At 38.5% G+C, this 16,746-nt stretch overlaps 1 protein-coding gene across 1 annotated transcript in view; it reads left to right on the top strand.

The window, feature by feature from the left end:
- macrod2 (mono-ADP ribosylhydrolase 2) overlaps nucleotides 1–16,746 on the top strand; it is a 598,881-nt gene that overhangs the window by 164,538 nt on the left and 417,597 nt on the right. The window contains exon 4 of the mRNA XM_081351444.1: nucleotides 988–1,017. Within this exon, the coding sequence (XP_081207570.1) occupies nucleotides 988–1,017 (30 nt within the window). The remainder of the gene's footprint in view (nucleotides 1–987; nucleotides 1,018–16,746) is intronic.

Genomic DNA, 16,746 nt, shown 5'->3' with positions numbered 1-16,746 from the left:
CCTTTCTATGCTGTTAAAATGCTGATGTATATCTTAGCATTCTTTCTGAACAGTGCAGATATTTGATATATAATTAACATTTGTTTTCATTGAAAATTTTATAAATATATATAGATTAAATGGGTGTGTATGTATGAATACACACACACACACACACACACGCACACACGCACACACACGCACGCCCATGCCCATATATCATCTGTCTGTCTGTGTGGGTGTGTATGTGTGTATGTGTGTATACATATGTATGTATATATGTGTGTGTGTGTGTGACTTTGGGTAGCTATAGATTTAGTGTCTTTTACTTTTTCAAACTTTAAGAATAAGCATTTTAATAATTGGACTAATTTTGTATTTTGTTTTAGTTACCTGTCTTTTTTTTCTCTAATGAAACCACTTGTTACAGTAGCTTAACACTTAGCAGAGAAAGGGTGTAACTGTGGGTTGTGGTGCCACACTCAAAAAGAACAATCAGCCACACATATCTATCTAAACATAGTAAAGAGGAGTGGAATATAGTTTTACTCTGTCTGTTTTTAGCACTCTTATCCAGGCGGCGGGAGAGATTTCTTAGACAGGCCTCGACCTCGGGCCGCCCACTGCACTATCTGAGATCAGAAACATGGCATCAAAGAAACACACGGGCCCCCGTTGCTTCTGCTTAAACTCACCGCAGCAGCTCTACATGTAGCCCACTCTGCTCTGACAGAAAACACGCAGCTTAGGCGTTTAACACTCAATGGCGTTCTTTTAGAAGTGTAATCATAGCATTCTGCAGTATGTCTGCCAGTTTACTGGTGCCTCGAACCTCTGTTGAGTGCAAACGTCTGGCTATGACCAGTGTTCTTGACCTTCAGGTTCTACATCTCTGTTGACTCTCATCTGAATGATAGCGTGCTCTGCTTTGAGCTAAAGTGCTTCTTTTGAATGCATTCTTTAATTCAGACACTCATGTTGTTTTTCTCTCTTTTGTTTCCTCTACAGCAAACTCTTCTCTGCTCGGTGGTGGAGGAGGTAAGTGTCTTATCTTACTACGTTTTCATTGTGACATCATTTTGAGATGTTAGGTGGTTTCTCCATGGATTCTACAGCAGAAAACATATCGCCGTCCACTGGCAGATGGAGTCTGAGGTGTCCAACCATGTCTGGGGTTGCCCGTGTGGGCGGTTGATGGTGCAACACTACCCAGGCCCTCATTTGGAAACATTTCTGCACACACTTTGACATGATTGAAGTAATTACACACAAAGCACGAGACATGGCAGAAGGGGTAGAGAAGTGTCAGGGGTGTGGGGTCATGAATCAACCCAATTACATCTGGAATTTTGATACACCACACTTTTACAGAGGAATCCGTTTAGTCCCCAGATAATGAATGTAGGTCAGTCGTGTGCCCCCATTCGCACTATCCATTGTTTATCCATCTGTGCCACTGTGTCAGGGAGGGTCCATCTCCCCTGCCACATCTCGTGAGCCGACCGCGCTTGATTGGGTCCCTCGTGAGGAAGCGATTACCACTCGTGATACACTATCCGTCTCACATCACACTCTCCTTAGTGTGGTTCTTATGTTATCTGATGTGTACTAAAAGCCCACAAACCCCCGTCTTTCTTCATAATAGCTCCAGAATAGACCCTTATCACCCACTGTGACCGATTTCCCTGATTGGAGAAGTAGCAAAAAAAAAAGAAAAAAAAGAAGCCTGATTAAGGTTAGAGGTCACACGTCTGTGACAAAACTACTTACCACAGCACTTGTCAGTGAATCAGTGTGACCCCCACGTCTGGTAGTCAAATGCTTCTGCAGCTCTGTGCTTTATTGGCACCTCGTTGTATGTCATCATGGTCCTTTTATTGATTTGTCACGATGCGAAACGTCTTGAGGGCAATTTGGTTTCTTCATTATTTTGCTGTAATTGGCTTTTGATATTGGTGTGTGTGCGTGCGTGTGTGTCAGGGAGACTATTAGAGGATGTTCATCAGCAGCGGCAGGTGAATGAAGGCTGATGTAACACTCTGTGGGAATATTTTTGTACCTGAAAAAGATCTGTGAGAGGAAATATGCCTGTTAGCATTGCATCTGGAGTTGTTTTTTCCCCAAACATGTCAGCCTGCAAACAAAACTTGCATCCCTGATAAAAAAAAAGAGAGCTCATTGTCTTGTTCAGCACAGAAGGGAGTTTAATCAAAGCCCATATCAAGAGTATTGTCTCCTCTAATTGCCATCTCCAGATGTGAGTGCTAGAAAACCAATTAACCCATAACTATAAGACATTTGGTATAGTGTCAAAGAAGAAAACGAAAATGCTAATCCAAGACTGACAGCATAAGAAAACACATGTTAAACTCTGAAAACAGGGGGAAGCAGTTACACTAGTTTGGGATTGCCACTGTTATGATTGGCTAATGTCATTGCATAGGAAAAAAGTATCAACATCCCTGTGCTATTGCACAAGTGTTTTCAACATATTATCCATATTAAACTGTCATTTACAGACAAACTACTGAGAAATTGTTTACTTATGATTTGCGATGTAGCTGCTGTCAGATCCAGTGCAGCTGGCTACTTTATCTTTCAACAAAAGTTTCTTAGCGAACTCCCCATTACTGTGTCTCGAAACAATCTGGAGTCAAATATTACAAAAAACATATCACTAATGCGATATGGGATGCCATTAAAAATAAACTATCCTCTTCTTCCTGACACTGGGGTCCTTTTAAAGTCTGCATAGAGATGCAAACGAGCTGTTTAAACAGGACACATTCTTTTATCGTTCTCTTTGGCCTTTATCTTTGAGATAGGGCTGTGAATCTTTGGTTAGACAGCGAATCGATTCGATTCACGATTCATAAGTTTTCGATTCAAGAACGATTTTTGCAAATTCAGAACGATTCGATTCAAGACGATTCATAAAAGTGTTTCTGTGGAGAGACTACCCTAGAAGTCTATTCCGTGAAGAAAAGTTAGTTTAGGATTAGTTGGGAAAGTGCATGATATTCTAGGGTAGTCTCTATGATATGCATCGATAGGATTTGTAAATGATGCATCAATTACCCATAGTACAGTACCCATGAACTTACCCATAGTAAGAAAAGCCCTCTTTGTTCTCTTTATACTTACATATTTTGCTATGCATATCATCAACACAGTTCCGATGCATCGAGGGAAGGAGTGAATCGTCGTTACACCCATATTTTGAGTCTTCAATCTAAGGTGACTTTTCTCCCTCTCCCCTCCCCCTTTTTTAACGGTCTCTCCTATTTCACTCGAGACAAAGCTCTTCATTTCTTTCTCACTCGTGAATGTCCTGGGTGGCTTTATCTCTTGACCCTACAATATCAGCAGTGGGAGGGCAGATACACAAACATGTTTTCTTTTCTCCCCCTTTTCTACCGCTTATCGTTTATCGAGGTGAGGACCTCCATCTGTGACAAGTTCATCTTACTTGCTACTCTTCAGAAAGAAAGACACAGGCTTCATTTTTATCTCTTGAAGGTTTTCTTGTTTTGCTTTCTAATGACCTAAGATCTGGCAGAAAAGCTGACTCTTTAATGTAAATAGAAGGGAAAGTTTCTACTGCATCGGGCTTTGAACTCTGGGTGGGGCAAAAGGTCACAGTCATTTAATTGTACTTGTAAACTGTTTTGCCGGTTAAGGCTTTAGCGTACTAGCTTTCCACCCAGTTTTTGACTCTCACAGGGTTTCATTGCTGTGGTCGAGTGATTTCCTGTTCTTGAGCCACAAACGCAACACACAACAAACTCAATCAAAAATAAAATTGGTGTGGTCAGCAAGGCACGTTCTTTAGTTGCCACTTTAGCTACACTTTGTTTTGAATAGACATGTTTAAATCTTGTATTTCTCCTTAATCTATACAATCTCAGTAACAATTATTAGGTTGAATTTAATGATACTTTATAGCTACTATAATTTCTAGCTTACATTTTGTAATCAGTTAATAAATAAATTTGTTCGACTTCGTAAATGATCGCAATATTTTGATATTTGCTTTCTAGTAAATTAGGCAGTTTAGAGATGCAACTGGTTATATAAACTGTTTGGGGTTGTTTAGTTTGCTGGATGTTGATGGAGTCCTGATGGGCTACGTCTGATGTAAATAAGTCCTGATGTCTATCAGTCTGGTTGTTGGTGTAGAAAATGATGATTTTGCTTTTTACTTTCCTACCAATCTTCTGTATCTAATAGAACTTTGAAATCTTCATTCAGCACTGAGGTTTAAATTAGACCACCCAGACAAATCACAGCATTTTAGGTGATGTTTTGTCTTAGTAAGTTTGTGCGAGACCAGAGTATGTGTGTGGAGTAGAAGTGAGAGCAGTTACCCTTCCTGTTCAAAGCCTTCTTTAATCACCCTGCTATAATTCCACTAAGAGTCTTCCAAAATTAGCACTGTTTAACTGCTGTTCCACATTGTATAGTTCTTCATTTTTGATTTAACATAAATGTTTTGGCACAGGAAATTGTAAAAGTAAATCATGTGGAATATACAATTTCCATATATGAATGAAACATTATATAATTTGAAAATGTCATTAAGACTGTAAATTGTCCATTCAAGTCTATTTATCTCATTATTTTCAAATGTGCGTATGACCGTAATGTGGTTCAGTGAAGTTCCAGATTCTCCTTGCTGGAATTTGAACATGTCATGTTCCATACTTGAATTATGTCTCCTTATTCTGAGCTGTGGAGCAGTAGGTCGCTTGACCTTGCAAAAAGCAATTAAGACCGTGTGTGTTGCCAGCAACATCCGTTAGCCTGCGGGCATTATGGGTTTTATTTTTTTTGAGGGAGTGAAAGTGACTCCATTGACAGAACACAACCATTGGATAGCTTTTTAAATTGCTTTTTCACACTTAATGGAGCCTATTGATACCTGAAGGTTTGCACAAGTGCCATGTTGGGATTTGCATATTCTTTTAGCATGTGAATTCATGTGTGTGGATTGGATGTGTACAGTATGTTTCGCAAATTGGCTGCAAGACACATACTGTATAGAGCTTCTATTTTGGTCACATTCAACACGCTGTTATTGTTTCATCACATATCTCCACGGAGCCTATACCAGCTGTACATTCAGCTTCATTTCAAAGATTATGCTTTTCAAATATGATCACAACTAAAGGGTTTGCTTTAGTTGGATTTCAAAATAATTATTTGGCCAAAACCCCAGTTGTGCAACCTATTCACTACTGGGTAGACCATTTCTAAAAGTAAAATAGACGTGTTGAGGATGTGTCCGTTTTGCATATGGAAATATTTAAAAATGGATAATGATACATTTTTCCATGAGATTCCAAGATAACTTCTCACATACTCTGTCTCAAATCCTCCATCCTTCCAACCATTTCTCAGTCTCTCTCAGCATGGATATCATTTTCAAAGGGCAGTTTAGATTGTACACGTTTGCAAAAACTGTCCTTTAAATGTTTTGATCTGGTGCTGAATGCAACCAGCCTTGGGTTTTTCAGTTAGGGGTGAGACCAACTGTCTCTCTCCTTGCACATTTCACCCATCCTTTCATCTTTGCTATTAATACAGAACATCATGAATCAGACTTCATCTTTAGGTTACCTAAGCATTGCTTGGTAGCTGATACATCATCAGTGCTTAAAACGGTTTCATCCGTGCACCTGCTGTTGAGCTCACAGGCACTGGAACAAAAGCATCACACCTGCCACTTTAGCTACGACCACATCCATGCTCGAATTAAAGCCTGAAATGATGCAAAACCCGTCCTTTTGACAGCCACATGTGGATGATGTTTTGGTAAGAGTTGGGACAAAAGGCGAGCGGCAGCATGTGGATCTAATGGATCTCAACAAGGTCATTTTACTCTTTGATAGAGATGCTTGTTACACAAGCACATGAATGTGTATTCTTTTGATTGGTGGACTTTCACCCATAATCCCTCACTGCATTCTTGTTCACATGTTTTTTTAGGAACGATCCTGAAATAGACTCTGTTCTTGCACTCTGGCCCAATCAGCAGTGATGGATGGACTAATTGATAGGAAATTATCACACCATTAGTTTTTGGACTACTTTATTGAGCTCTATATTTAGATGTGCTGATGTGTTATGGTGTCTTGGAAATCTCTAAGAATGTAATAAAATGGTATGTGTAATATTAGTATTCATATTTACACATGTATAACATTATACATTAATTTGGCCCAAAAATAAATGTTGAAAATTCTAAATAAAACGCATATACTGTATATATTATTATTATTATTATTATTATTATTATTACTATTATTACTTTTATTACTACTATTACTATTTTACATTTGATGAAAACATTAATGTGCTTGTCCATGTAAATGTCACTGTCATAATGTTAGGTTGTTGTGGGCCGTTGCTAGAGTGTTCATACTGTGTAATTGTAATGGTTTTCTGAGTGTTTTTTCTTTTCTTTTTCCTATTCGTTATGTAGTCGCTAGGGTCTTATTGATACTTGTTAGGTTAAATGGGCCTCAAGTCATATTTTCAGATATTCTAGTTCCTTGAAATGACTCATGTTCCTCCTATAATGTAAGGGTTTTCTGCAACAATGCTGGATACATTAATTGGCAAATATAAGAAATACCTTAGCAAATGCCAATAAATATACATATATAAAGATGAACAAATAAATGACAGTATTAGCAACATATTCCAAGGCAGTAACTCCCCACCCCACCAAAAGCTTCATAAAGGACACATTAATGCAGGTGTCGGGACAAGGTGGCAGGTCTACTGTCACATCTCGGTTAAAGTGTGTGGATTCTGCCGTCCATGCTGAGCTCAGTGTTTGAATCACTGTTCCCTAGAAATGATGAATCATTCATCCGTGTCTCCACACATAAATCTCCCCACTGTCATCCCATCCCCATCGGCAACCATGCCATTAGTTAGTCAATGGCATCGCTTGGGCTCTGCCTGTGTGTAGGGATGCAACGATTATAGATTTTGTTGGTACGATTATAGTCTGAGGAATAATCACGGTTTCACGGTTATCACGATTATTTTGCATTCATTAATTTCACAACACTATTAGTTTATAAAATCACACGAAAACTCCTTATATTTTAAAGTGTTATTTATTGCTGCTCAGCAACCAAATAATACACCACAAAATAATAATACAAACAAACAAGTCCATTTCTCTCTTTGGAATTAAAGAAAAGTGAAAAAAAAAAAGATTTTTGACTTACTTTAACACTGAAAATAAATAACAATAAAAATAAAAATAGCCTTTTGAACTAGTTCATAGTTCTTTTTTTTCTCCATGCTTTTTTTTTTTTCATTTTTCAAAATGATTGCCACAGCCCATATTGAACCACAGACAATTATTTTATCAGTTTTAACACTGAAGCTATGCGTCAGATGTTTGTTTCCCATCCTCACCGACCTTGTCATAAAACTGGTTTAAATACGACGACTCCTTGCTGCTTTTTGTTTTGATTTAACGTAAGTGATGAGTCGTTCATGAACGATCCATTCATTGCGCCTGTCACGTGACAAATGAACGAAAGACTCTGAAGGTAAAGTAATTATTGATGTTTCCTGTAAACGATTTTTGACGGCATTATAATGATTTCTTAATTCAGAATATGATAAAGATTGCAGAGGTGGATATGTTCTGGGAATTTTGCAGTTAATAGTATAACATTTAAAGCCCCTTAAATGAACGAAATGACTCGAAAAAAGATTTGTTCATTTTGATGAACGAGATCGAACAAGAGAATCAGTAGTGGCTGGTGTTGCCAGATTGGGTGTTTTTTCCCGCTACATATTAAGGCCGGTTTATGGTGTGTTTTAGCTGTGTTTTCGCCTGGAAGGCTCTTTAGAAATCTGGCACTCTATTGAAGGAAGTTAAACTGAGAGCGCGGCGTTCACAGACCAGAATGGACGAGTTCACAGTAACGTTCATCAGGCAGTAATACAGTACTTTCAGTTCACGTTCGCCCAAAATATGAACTAGTTCCGTGCTCCGTGTCTCATAAGCTCTTATAATGTTTTCATTTTGCGCAAGATGCAACATTTCCGTTCCGTGAAACACAAACGCGGTGTTGTGGAGCCTTTACGATTAATTAACCGTGACGAATTAAAGCGCGGTTAATAGTGAAATCGGTTAATCGTTGCATCCCTACCTGTGTGCACGATGCCAGGAAAGCGTTTTAACTTTTAGCAGCAAATTACTGTCTGCACACCTAAATGCATTACTCCTGAACCTTTTCATTTAGTGGAGAAAAAAATAAGGATAAATTATTGAAATCCTCACTGTTTACTAGTTACAGGTGCAGTTTTCTTTTGGATTGCACAATCCAACAGTTGTGGATGTGCAGTATTTGGCTTTTTAGAGTAAATGTAAACAGACACTCTGACATTCCCGTGCAGCTTACATCTTCCAGTAAACACCTGAACAAACTACTTCACTGGAGCCCTTCATTCCCATGGGAATAACCCTGTTGGGGCTTGTAAATGGTTTTCCCTTCACACATTCACAGTAAACAGTCATGATCCCAGGAAATCATGACCCAAGTAATGATGTTTTTGGAAAGACTGAGTCATTTGTTTGATATACACCAACAGTATATACAGTTTTTTTGTTTTTGTTATTTCTTATGTTTGGATTTTTGATACGCACCCTTTCAGTGCTGATGTGTGTATGTGTTTGCATTTCAAATGTGTAAATCTGTTATTTGCTCTGTTATTAGACACCTGAAACTTCCAGCACACCAGAGAAAAAAACTGTCATAGCTATCTATAATTTTATCTCTATGCTTGTGGAGAAAATATCCTTGAGGGAGTATCTACCTTCTGTGTGACCCATGAAAACATATTATTTGAGGAAGAGATATGACCTCATGACTCCAGGTAACAGGTTTCAAAGCCTTTCAAATTGTGACTCATAGATAGGTGTTTTACCATGTCATCAAATATGTTTTGAGAAACTGGTCGAAGAAAAATTGTGATCATTGCTCCTCAGTGACGCATCAGAAAAGTCAAGCGCAGGAGTGAGGACGTCCTCCCTCCCCTTACGCATTATTCTGGGTCAATCGCTGAGATTTCAGACAAAGCCGAACATTCCCTTTCGGAATGTCACTTTGCATTTGGGTCTGGAAACCCCTCGTGTTTGGTGCTGCGGTCGCTGAGCCTCGCTGGCTTTGCCCACTGGGAGTCATACTTGTTTGGATGATGAGTCGTCCTGTCAGTTTACTCATTGGTCAGTTTTTGCATCCTTTAGCCCTGGGCTGTGGACAAAATTCATCCTGACAGTTTTAGGAGCAACGAGGAACAGTCCCCACAAGAGCGCCATAGTCTCACCAACAGGCCACTTTACAGACCTAGCATTCAAGTCACCCACGATCCCTTTAAAGCTGGATTGATCTTTCAAATCAGTGGCTGCTTTTAACACAGTAAATGGACAAAGTAAAATAATTCAATCCGATTGGCCGATTTTTCCATTACTCCAGAAAGAAGTGTTTTTCAGTGATGTTTCAGTAATATTGTATGAGAAAGAGTTTTGAGGTATTTAGCCAATTAATTAGTGGTGATATAAGGGTGTTTTTTTTTAAAGAAGGCTATTACAGAGGGGTCAATATGTGTGGGAAGGGGTCAAATTAATATCACCTTGATATGGTTCTTTAAATGTGGATTCATAATATCATTTTGGGTGCTCTTTTATTGAACTTTCACTTAGTATGTCTGCCCGGCCATAGAGGTTTATTTGCAATTAAACCCTTGTGTACAAGCCATCAAAGAAACTTTAATTCGTTATCAATATTATTTACTTGAATGCATGTTCACCTGGAATGAATTTAACACTATAGTCAGAAGATAATCACCTGCTGGTGGCTAATAGATAAGGCCAATCTGATGTGCCCATATACTCACAGAGCATTTATGTGATCTTTATCACCAAGATGAGCATTAGCTCTTCTGGTGCACAAAGCATTAACTCAAGCATGGGATTAAATAGATTTGGGACAAAAACAATTAGGTTCAGTACTATTAGCTTTTAATGGGCTAGAGTTAGCCACATAGCTATGGAGTATGAAGGAGGATACTTTCTCTAAAGTCAACAGACTCAGAAGGTTTTAGTAATTACTACAAAATAATTCAATTTTAAATGGAATTTACTAAAGACAATTCTCAAGTGAAGTGTGATGCAGACCACATTATCCACATAGGAAGGAGGCTGGGATCACTGTAGGGATGTATTTGGACACTCTTAATGACGGCAGTACAAAATAAAACATTAGCTTTCGCTGAAACTCCACAGCCCCAGTCTTGTAAAATGCCAGCATCCATAGGAAGCAATTAGTTGCGAGCGTGAAACATTGTTTGCATGTATCTGTGCGCATGTACGTAGGTTCACATGGACACACAACATCACAATAGTGTTTCAAGTCAAAATGTCCATTCTTCTGTCATAATTACAGCCTTTGTACTTACACAGATGTCAAAATGGTCTGAAAAAGTTCCTAGCTTCCTAGAACAAAGGCCCATGAAGAAATATATTCCAAGACCCTTGGTATTTACACAGATCATGGTAAAAGTGCGTTTTTCTTTTTGTTATTTTTTTATACAGCATCTGTTATATTTGTCTGTTTGTGTGTGATATCAGCAATAAAATACAGAAGGAGAAATTGGGGTTTGGGGGTGCTGGGCAATGAAAGAGGGTTGTGGGTGACACTCTTGGCACCTCCAATAAGCACACGCAGACCAGGAGTCATGCCCTTTTAGACAGACCGTAACTGACTGTCAGCCTTTCGGTGTGTCTCAAGAGGCTGTGCTAGTTAGCGCTATCTGTCAGGTTGTGCTCTCGCCAACAAATGCTGTGTTTCTGCCCTGAGATGGAGCTGAGGAGAAAAGAGGAGCTCCAGAGAGAAGCTGTCATCTTTTTCCTCTCTCTCTCTCTCTCTCTCTCTCTCTCTCTCTCTCTCTCTCTCTCTCTCTCTCTCTCTCTCTCTCTCTCTCTCTCTCTCCTCTGTTACCGAAGCAAGAGAGAGCATCTTTCCTTCTGGATATTCAGCTGGTGAAGGCTGTCCTGGAGAATGCCGCATCTGTCTAGAGAATGTCACTCAAGCAAAACAGAGACAGCTCCCACAGGGCAGAATGAATTCATTCATGCCGTTAACCCCACGGTACTGCCAGCCCTCCTGTCTGGGGCCGACATTTTACACACGTGCTCATACACCAGTGTCTGTGTGGCTCTCCCGGGCATAATAGGTGACACTGAGGAAGAAACCGTGAGACTGGACTCCTGTGTTTTGTGTACGTAAAATGACTGAATCTCAACTCTTTTCCTGAATCTAAGCCTTCCTGGTTAACTGTATAACATCACAGCATAATAAAGCATATTTTACTCAAGTTGTAAATGTGCCGCAGTCCAGATTTGCATTCCAAATTGAATGTGACGAGTTAAAAAAAGAATGTGTATCACAACATAAATTATAAATTTATGTTGTGTGATTATTCAAATCAGTTAAATGATTGTTAGGCTGCATAAACTAGGTCAGCCTGAACCGGGAAAATTTCCTATAACACCCGATGTACGCTATACATCATAAGAAGAATGGCATCTAAGCTGATATTAGTCTCTCTGTTTATCCCGTGGATTACTGTAGTCAGCCGTATCCAGGACGTATCCAGATCAGATGGTGGACCTGTGCCTAAACACGACCACAATGCATGATGTAGTCGGGCCGTATCCAGACAAGATGGTGGATCTGCACCTAGACATGACCACAACGCATCCCTGAATTGTCAGCAGAGATTGTGTCAACTAGACTCTCCCCTGTGAAGGCCTCATCGACACGACAGCCACTGGCACTGATCCTCAACAAACCCGTCTCCATACCGGCGTGTTGACAACGATCTTCAACCAGATGGAACTGGATAAATATTCTGAATGTTCCGATCCAATCTGACTTCTGCCTGAATCATAATCATACACTGTTCGTCCGTTGGCCAGAGGAGAAATGGCCCCCCGACTGAGCCTGGGTTCTCCCAAGTTTTTTTTTTCTCCATTCTGTCACCTGATGGAGTTTTAGTTCCATGCCACTTTCGCGTTTGGCTTGGTTAGTTGGGGACACTTAATATTCCACAATATTATTGATCTGCCTGCATTGACACCATTGTATTAGAGCTAACCTGAGCTAGACGATGACATTACTCTCTTCTCCAGAGCGGCTGAATAGATAAATGGACAAAATGAATAACATTTTTACAACAAAAATGAACCATCACTGAACTTACTTTTTGCTGGACAATGACACGGTTTTCTACTAGATCTGCTGTGCAGCCGAAACAAAATTTGTTGCATTATTTTCCTGTTATCACTGTAAAGCTGCTTTAAAACAATCTGTGTTGTAAAAAGCGCTAAATAAATAAAGGTGACTTGACTTGTCATAAATGTGAGTAAATGCTTAATTCTAGTACTTGCGCAAAAACAAACATACAGCACAAGTAGTGAAGTCCAATTCCTAAAGAAATTACTCTTCTGAATCTGATCCTGTTCATTTTAGTGAATCAAAAGCATACAATGCAACCTGTGTAGACCAATTCATGAATAAATTTGTCTCTTATGAACAGATTCTTTAATAGTGAATCAAAACTATACAGTGAAACTAGTGTACAATCCAAGAAGAATTTCTTATGATCTGGTTCTTTTTAGCGGATCAAATACACTACACTGTTAACAATTTTCTTGTATTCTTACTGTACAGTACTGGCAGCACGGTTGCCAGCAAGTTACTGTATTTTGATTTACAGTAACTGTACTGTAATTTACTTTACAGTACACAAGATCAGTACTGTAAACTACAAAACAGTACTTTACTGTATTTTTACTGTATTTTTGTAATGTTTCTGCTTCTGCTGTAATTAATTATACAGTATTGTACTGTAATATCTATATTGATACATTATTGCTAAATATTATGATTTTCAAATTACTAATAATGATAATATTATATTTATATAATATGTAGTTATTACAGTATATACATTTACAGGTAATAATATTATACGCCAACTTCAGAATAACTGCCAATCAATCAATCAAAACAATGTTTTGTCAAAAACAATTTTTTATTAATCAATTACACTATTGTGGATTTGTGAAAAAAAAAAACCATTTCATTTAGGAACACTGCATGTCCAGTACACCAGCACTTTACAGGTAAACAGCTTTTAAAGGGATAGTTAAAGGAACATGCCGACTTTTTGGGACTTTAGCTTATTCACCGTATCCCCCAGAGTTAGAAAAGTCCATACATACCCTTTTCATCTCTGTGCGTGCCGTAACTCTGTCTGACGCACACCGCTGGCCTAGCTTAGCACAAAGACTGGAGGTAACGGCTCCAGCTGGCATACTTGCTCCCAATAAGTGACAAAATAACGCCAACATTTTCCTATTTACATGTTATGATTTGTATAGTCACAGCGTGTACAAATAACAAGGTCACATGAGACACAGCCATCTTCTAACCATATACATACTGGGAACTATATTCTCAGAAGGCGAAGCACTACTACTTCTGCGGAGTGATTTGCTCGCAGCACCTGAGAAGCCCGGTGGTGAGGAGCAGAGTTCGCTCAGAGTGTTGCACTAATCACTCCGCAGAAGTAGCAGTGCTTCGCCTTCTGAGAATGTACTTCCCAGTGTGTACACGGTTAGAAGATGTCTGTGTCTCATGTGACCTTGTTATTTGTACACGCTGTGACTATACAAATCATAACATGTAAATAGGAAAATGATGGCATTATTTTGTCACTTATTGGGAGCAGTATGCTAGCTGGAGCCGTTACCTCCAGTCTTTGTGCTAAGCTAGGCTAGCGGTGGGTGCGTCAGACAGAGTTACGGCACGCACAGAGATGAAAAGGGTATGTATGGACTTCACTTATCTTACTCTGGGGGATACGGTGAATAAGCTGAAGTTCCAAAGAGTCGATGTGAGAGGTTGAGAAACTGCATGACTTGCAGCTGTAGCTGAGGTGGTAGTGGAACCTGGCGGTGACCAAACCTGAAAAAGACATTAAACACAAAAACACGTATGATAAAACCTGTTATCCACAGCACCAATAAAGATGAGCAGACAGTGTAAGAGATAAATTGTAAAAGAAAATTCTGTAGAAAAACAAAACAAAAAAACAGCCAATAAAAAAAAAGAAAAAAAATGTAACCTTTAGATTTTAAAACTTTAAGTTTAAAACATTGTATTAACATGGCTAATACTTACAGAAAACTCCTTCCCAGGCTGCAAATAAAATTGGCCCACACTGTAGAGCTGTAAGAAATCAAAATACATATTATTCAGTTACTGTTATGTTTCTTGTTGAGGACATATATTTCATACATCTGCTTAACTTTACAATACATCTAGGTTAATAAAAATAAGCTTCACTTTAAGCTTCACTTGATCTCTCTAAATATTCTAACTTGCTTTTTTGGCATGCATTTTACTTGTCTTTGTTGCCTAATAGATCATTATTAACTCTGATAGTTTTGAACAATTTACACCTTTATTCATATTTTTAATTATTATAGTAAATTATTTGTCATTACAAATCACAATGCTACAGAACTGGGTCTCCCACCTAAATAGAAATGAAATAAAAGGCTAAACTGGTACCAATAGTCAATCTCTCTTAGACCAAATCACCCATTTTGCGTTGCAAAGGAAAGTGCAGTATTTTTAACCCGTGTTTTCACGTGTTTTTGTGTCTAAACAACTTAGTAAATTTGGTCCAGTATTTATCATAACGTACAAGTTCGTAAAATCATGTATCATCAAGTTCGCCATCCGAGAAACGGACTGCAAATATAGCATTTTGAGCAAAATAACGTACGTTATTTATAAGTGTTTGTTTTACCACTGACGGGCTCGGATGTTATGGAAACGATCCTTACAGATAACAGACATTTTAGTTATCATAAGATCCTTCAAACGTAACATGTCAAATGCAGTAATTTTATCTCGCAGACCATCGTATAACACATTTAACGTTAATTAACCACCTCGATTTGTCCTTCCACCGTTCCAACAATCACCAAGTCTGTTTTGGTCGAAATAAACCGTGAGGTAATGTTTATTCAATGTTCAAATCTCGAGTTAGATTTGAAAATGTCGTAACGTTACAAGCAACGGGGTGAAAGAGCAGATCTAACTAACGGTGTTTTTGCAACCGTCGCTGGCTAAACTTCCACTGTCACATGTACACTATAGTGTAAAATCCTAAAACCTTATTATAAAATTCAAAATTAACTTACCAAATTTCCAAATATCCGCAGAGTGAGATCCATCCATCCAGCGAGTGATCTGCGTCTGCCTGCAGTTGTGCTCTGACGTCAGTCGGGCGACGCGCGCGCTCTCTGTTTACAGCAACCCTGTATTTTTGCCAGGCATTTTACAGCCAGGTTACAGCTAGGTTACAGCAACACTAAAATTTACTGTAAAATGTTCCCGCTCAAACAAAATTACCCACAATACAATGCAAATTACGGTACTTTACTGTAATATAGAAATGCAGTATTGTACTGTAGGTTATTACAGTACTGTGCTGCTAAACCTACAGCGACATTTAACAGTGTAGTATAGTTTCTGGTTCTTTTAATAAATCGTTTTACAAGTCAAGACTCGATTTACTGGAGATATTTTTTCAGAAATCCATAAAGTATCTGAATAAACTCCCTGAACTGCAAGTTATAATTTACTTTTAGTGACTTTCCTCTTGAAATGAAGCATGTGTACTTCTGGCTTATGTCTGAAACCGGTACAATTACTAACCGATTAATAAAATGTTTTAATTAAAATATAATTGATTTAAATAACACTTAAACTTGCATATAGACAATCAGTCAGTAATTATACTGATTTAGTCTGCACAAACTAAGTTGCACAAACTGCACAAAATAGAACAGTTCTTTCAAAAATAAATGAAAGTATAATTTACTCATTTTCATATTTGACTATTGTTGAATTACTTTCACAACTGTGAGTAATTGGAGGACTCTGAGACACCCTGGAAGCTCTAGTATGAAAGGTACAGGTGTTTAGAAAGAGAGCGATATGATAATGGAATAAAGAGGAATTGAGAAGAGGATGCAGGAAAAGCAAGATACACAGGAAAGAAGCACTAAGGAAGTTGGTTATTATAACATTGCGTAGTGGGAAGCTAACAGTGGCAGATGTTATCTTCAGGGTGGGAAAAGTAGGCCTGAGAAACTGATTTTGTGAGGAATGAAGCGGCGATGGCCAGTCGGGAGGAGGAAACAGGGATTTTTGGGAGGTGATGGGATTTATGAGCCAAAGAAGAGATATTAGCAGAAGAGACATTTTCTTCAACAATACTATCTGCACCTCTTAGTCCTAATTGGCTCTTATCTCTCAGTATCTGTAAACAGTCCGCTCGGTGAACTGCGAAATGGAGAAAGAAATGGGGAGAACGCTCACTGAAATATTCTCCATAAATTAGATTTATATTCATTACATTTCCAGAGTGGCTGTTTTAATTTGTCAGTCACCAGGAACCTTATCGTTCAGACCATTAAAGGCCTTCAAATGGTGTCTGGATCCCAATGGCCAAAGAAAACAATGAAGACAATTTCTCTTCATGTTCGTCATACTGTAGCTAAGAAAATAAAATAGTTTCTGACCATTTTTTTGATTCTCTCAGTAGAACAAATTTAAAATAAAAAGCAGTTTTAAAGGGGAAATATGAGAT

Source organism: Scardinius erythrophthalmus, assembly GCF_964197995.2.
Source record: "Scardinius erythrophthalmus genome assembly, chromosome: 21".
In the NCBI taxonomy this organism is placed as follows: domain Eukaryota; kingdom Metazoa; phylum Chordata; class Actinopteri; order Cypriniformes; family Leuciscidae; genus Scardinius; species Scardinius erythrophthalmus.
Note: the sequence above shows the minus strand (reverse complement) of the source record. Positions and strands in the feature narration are given on the sequence as shown.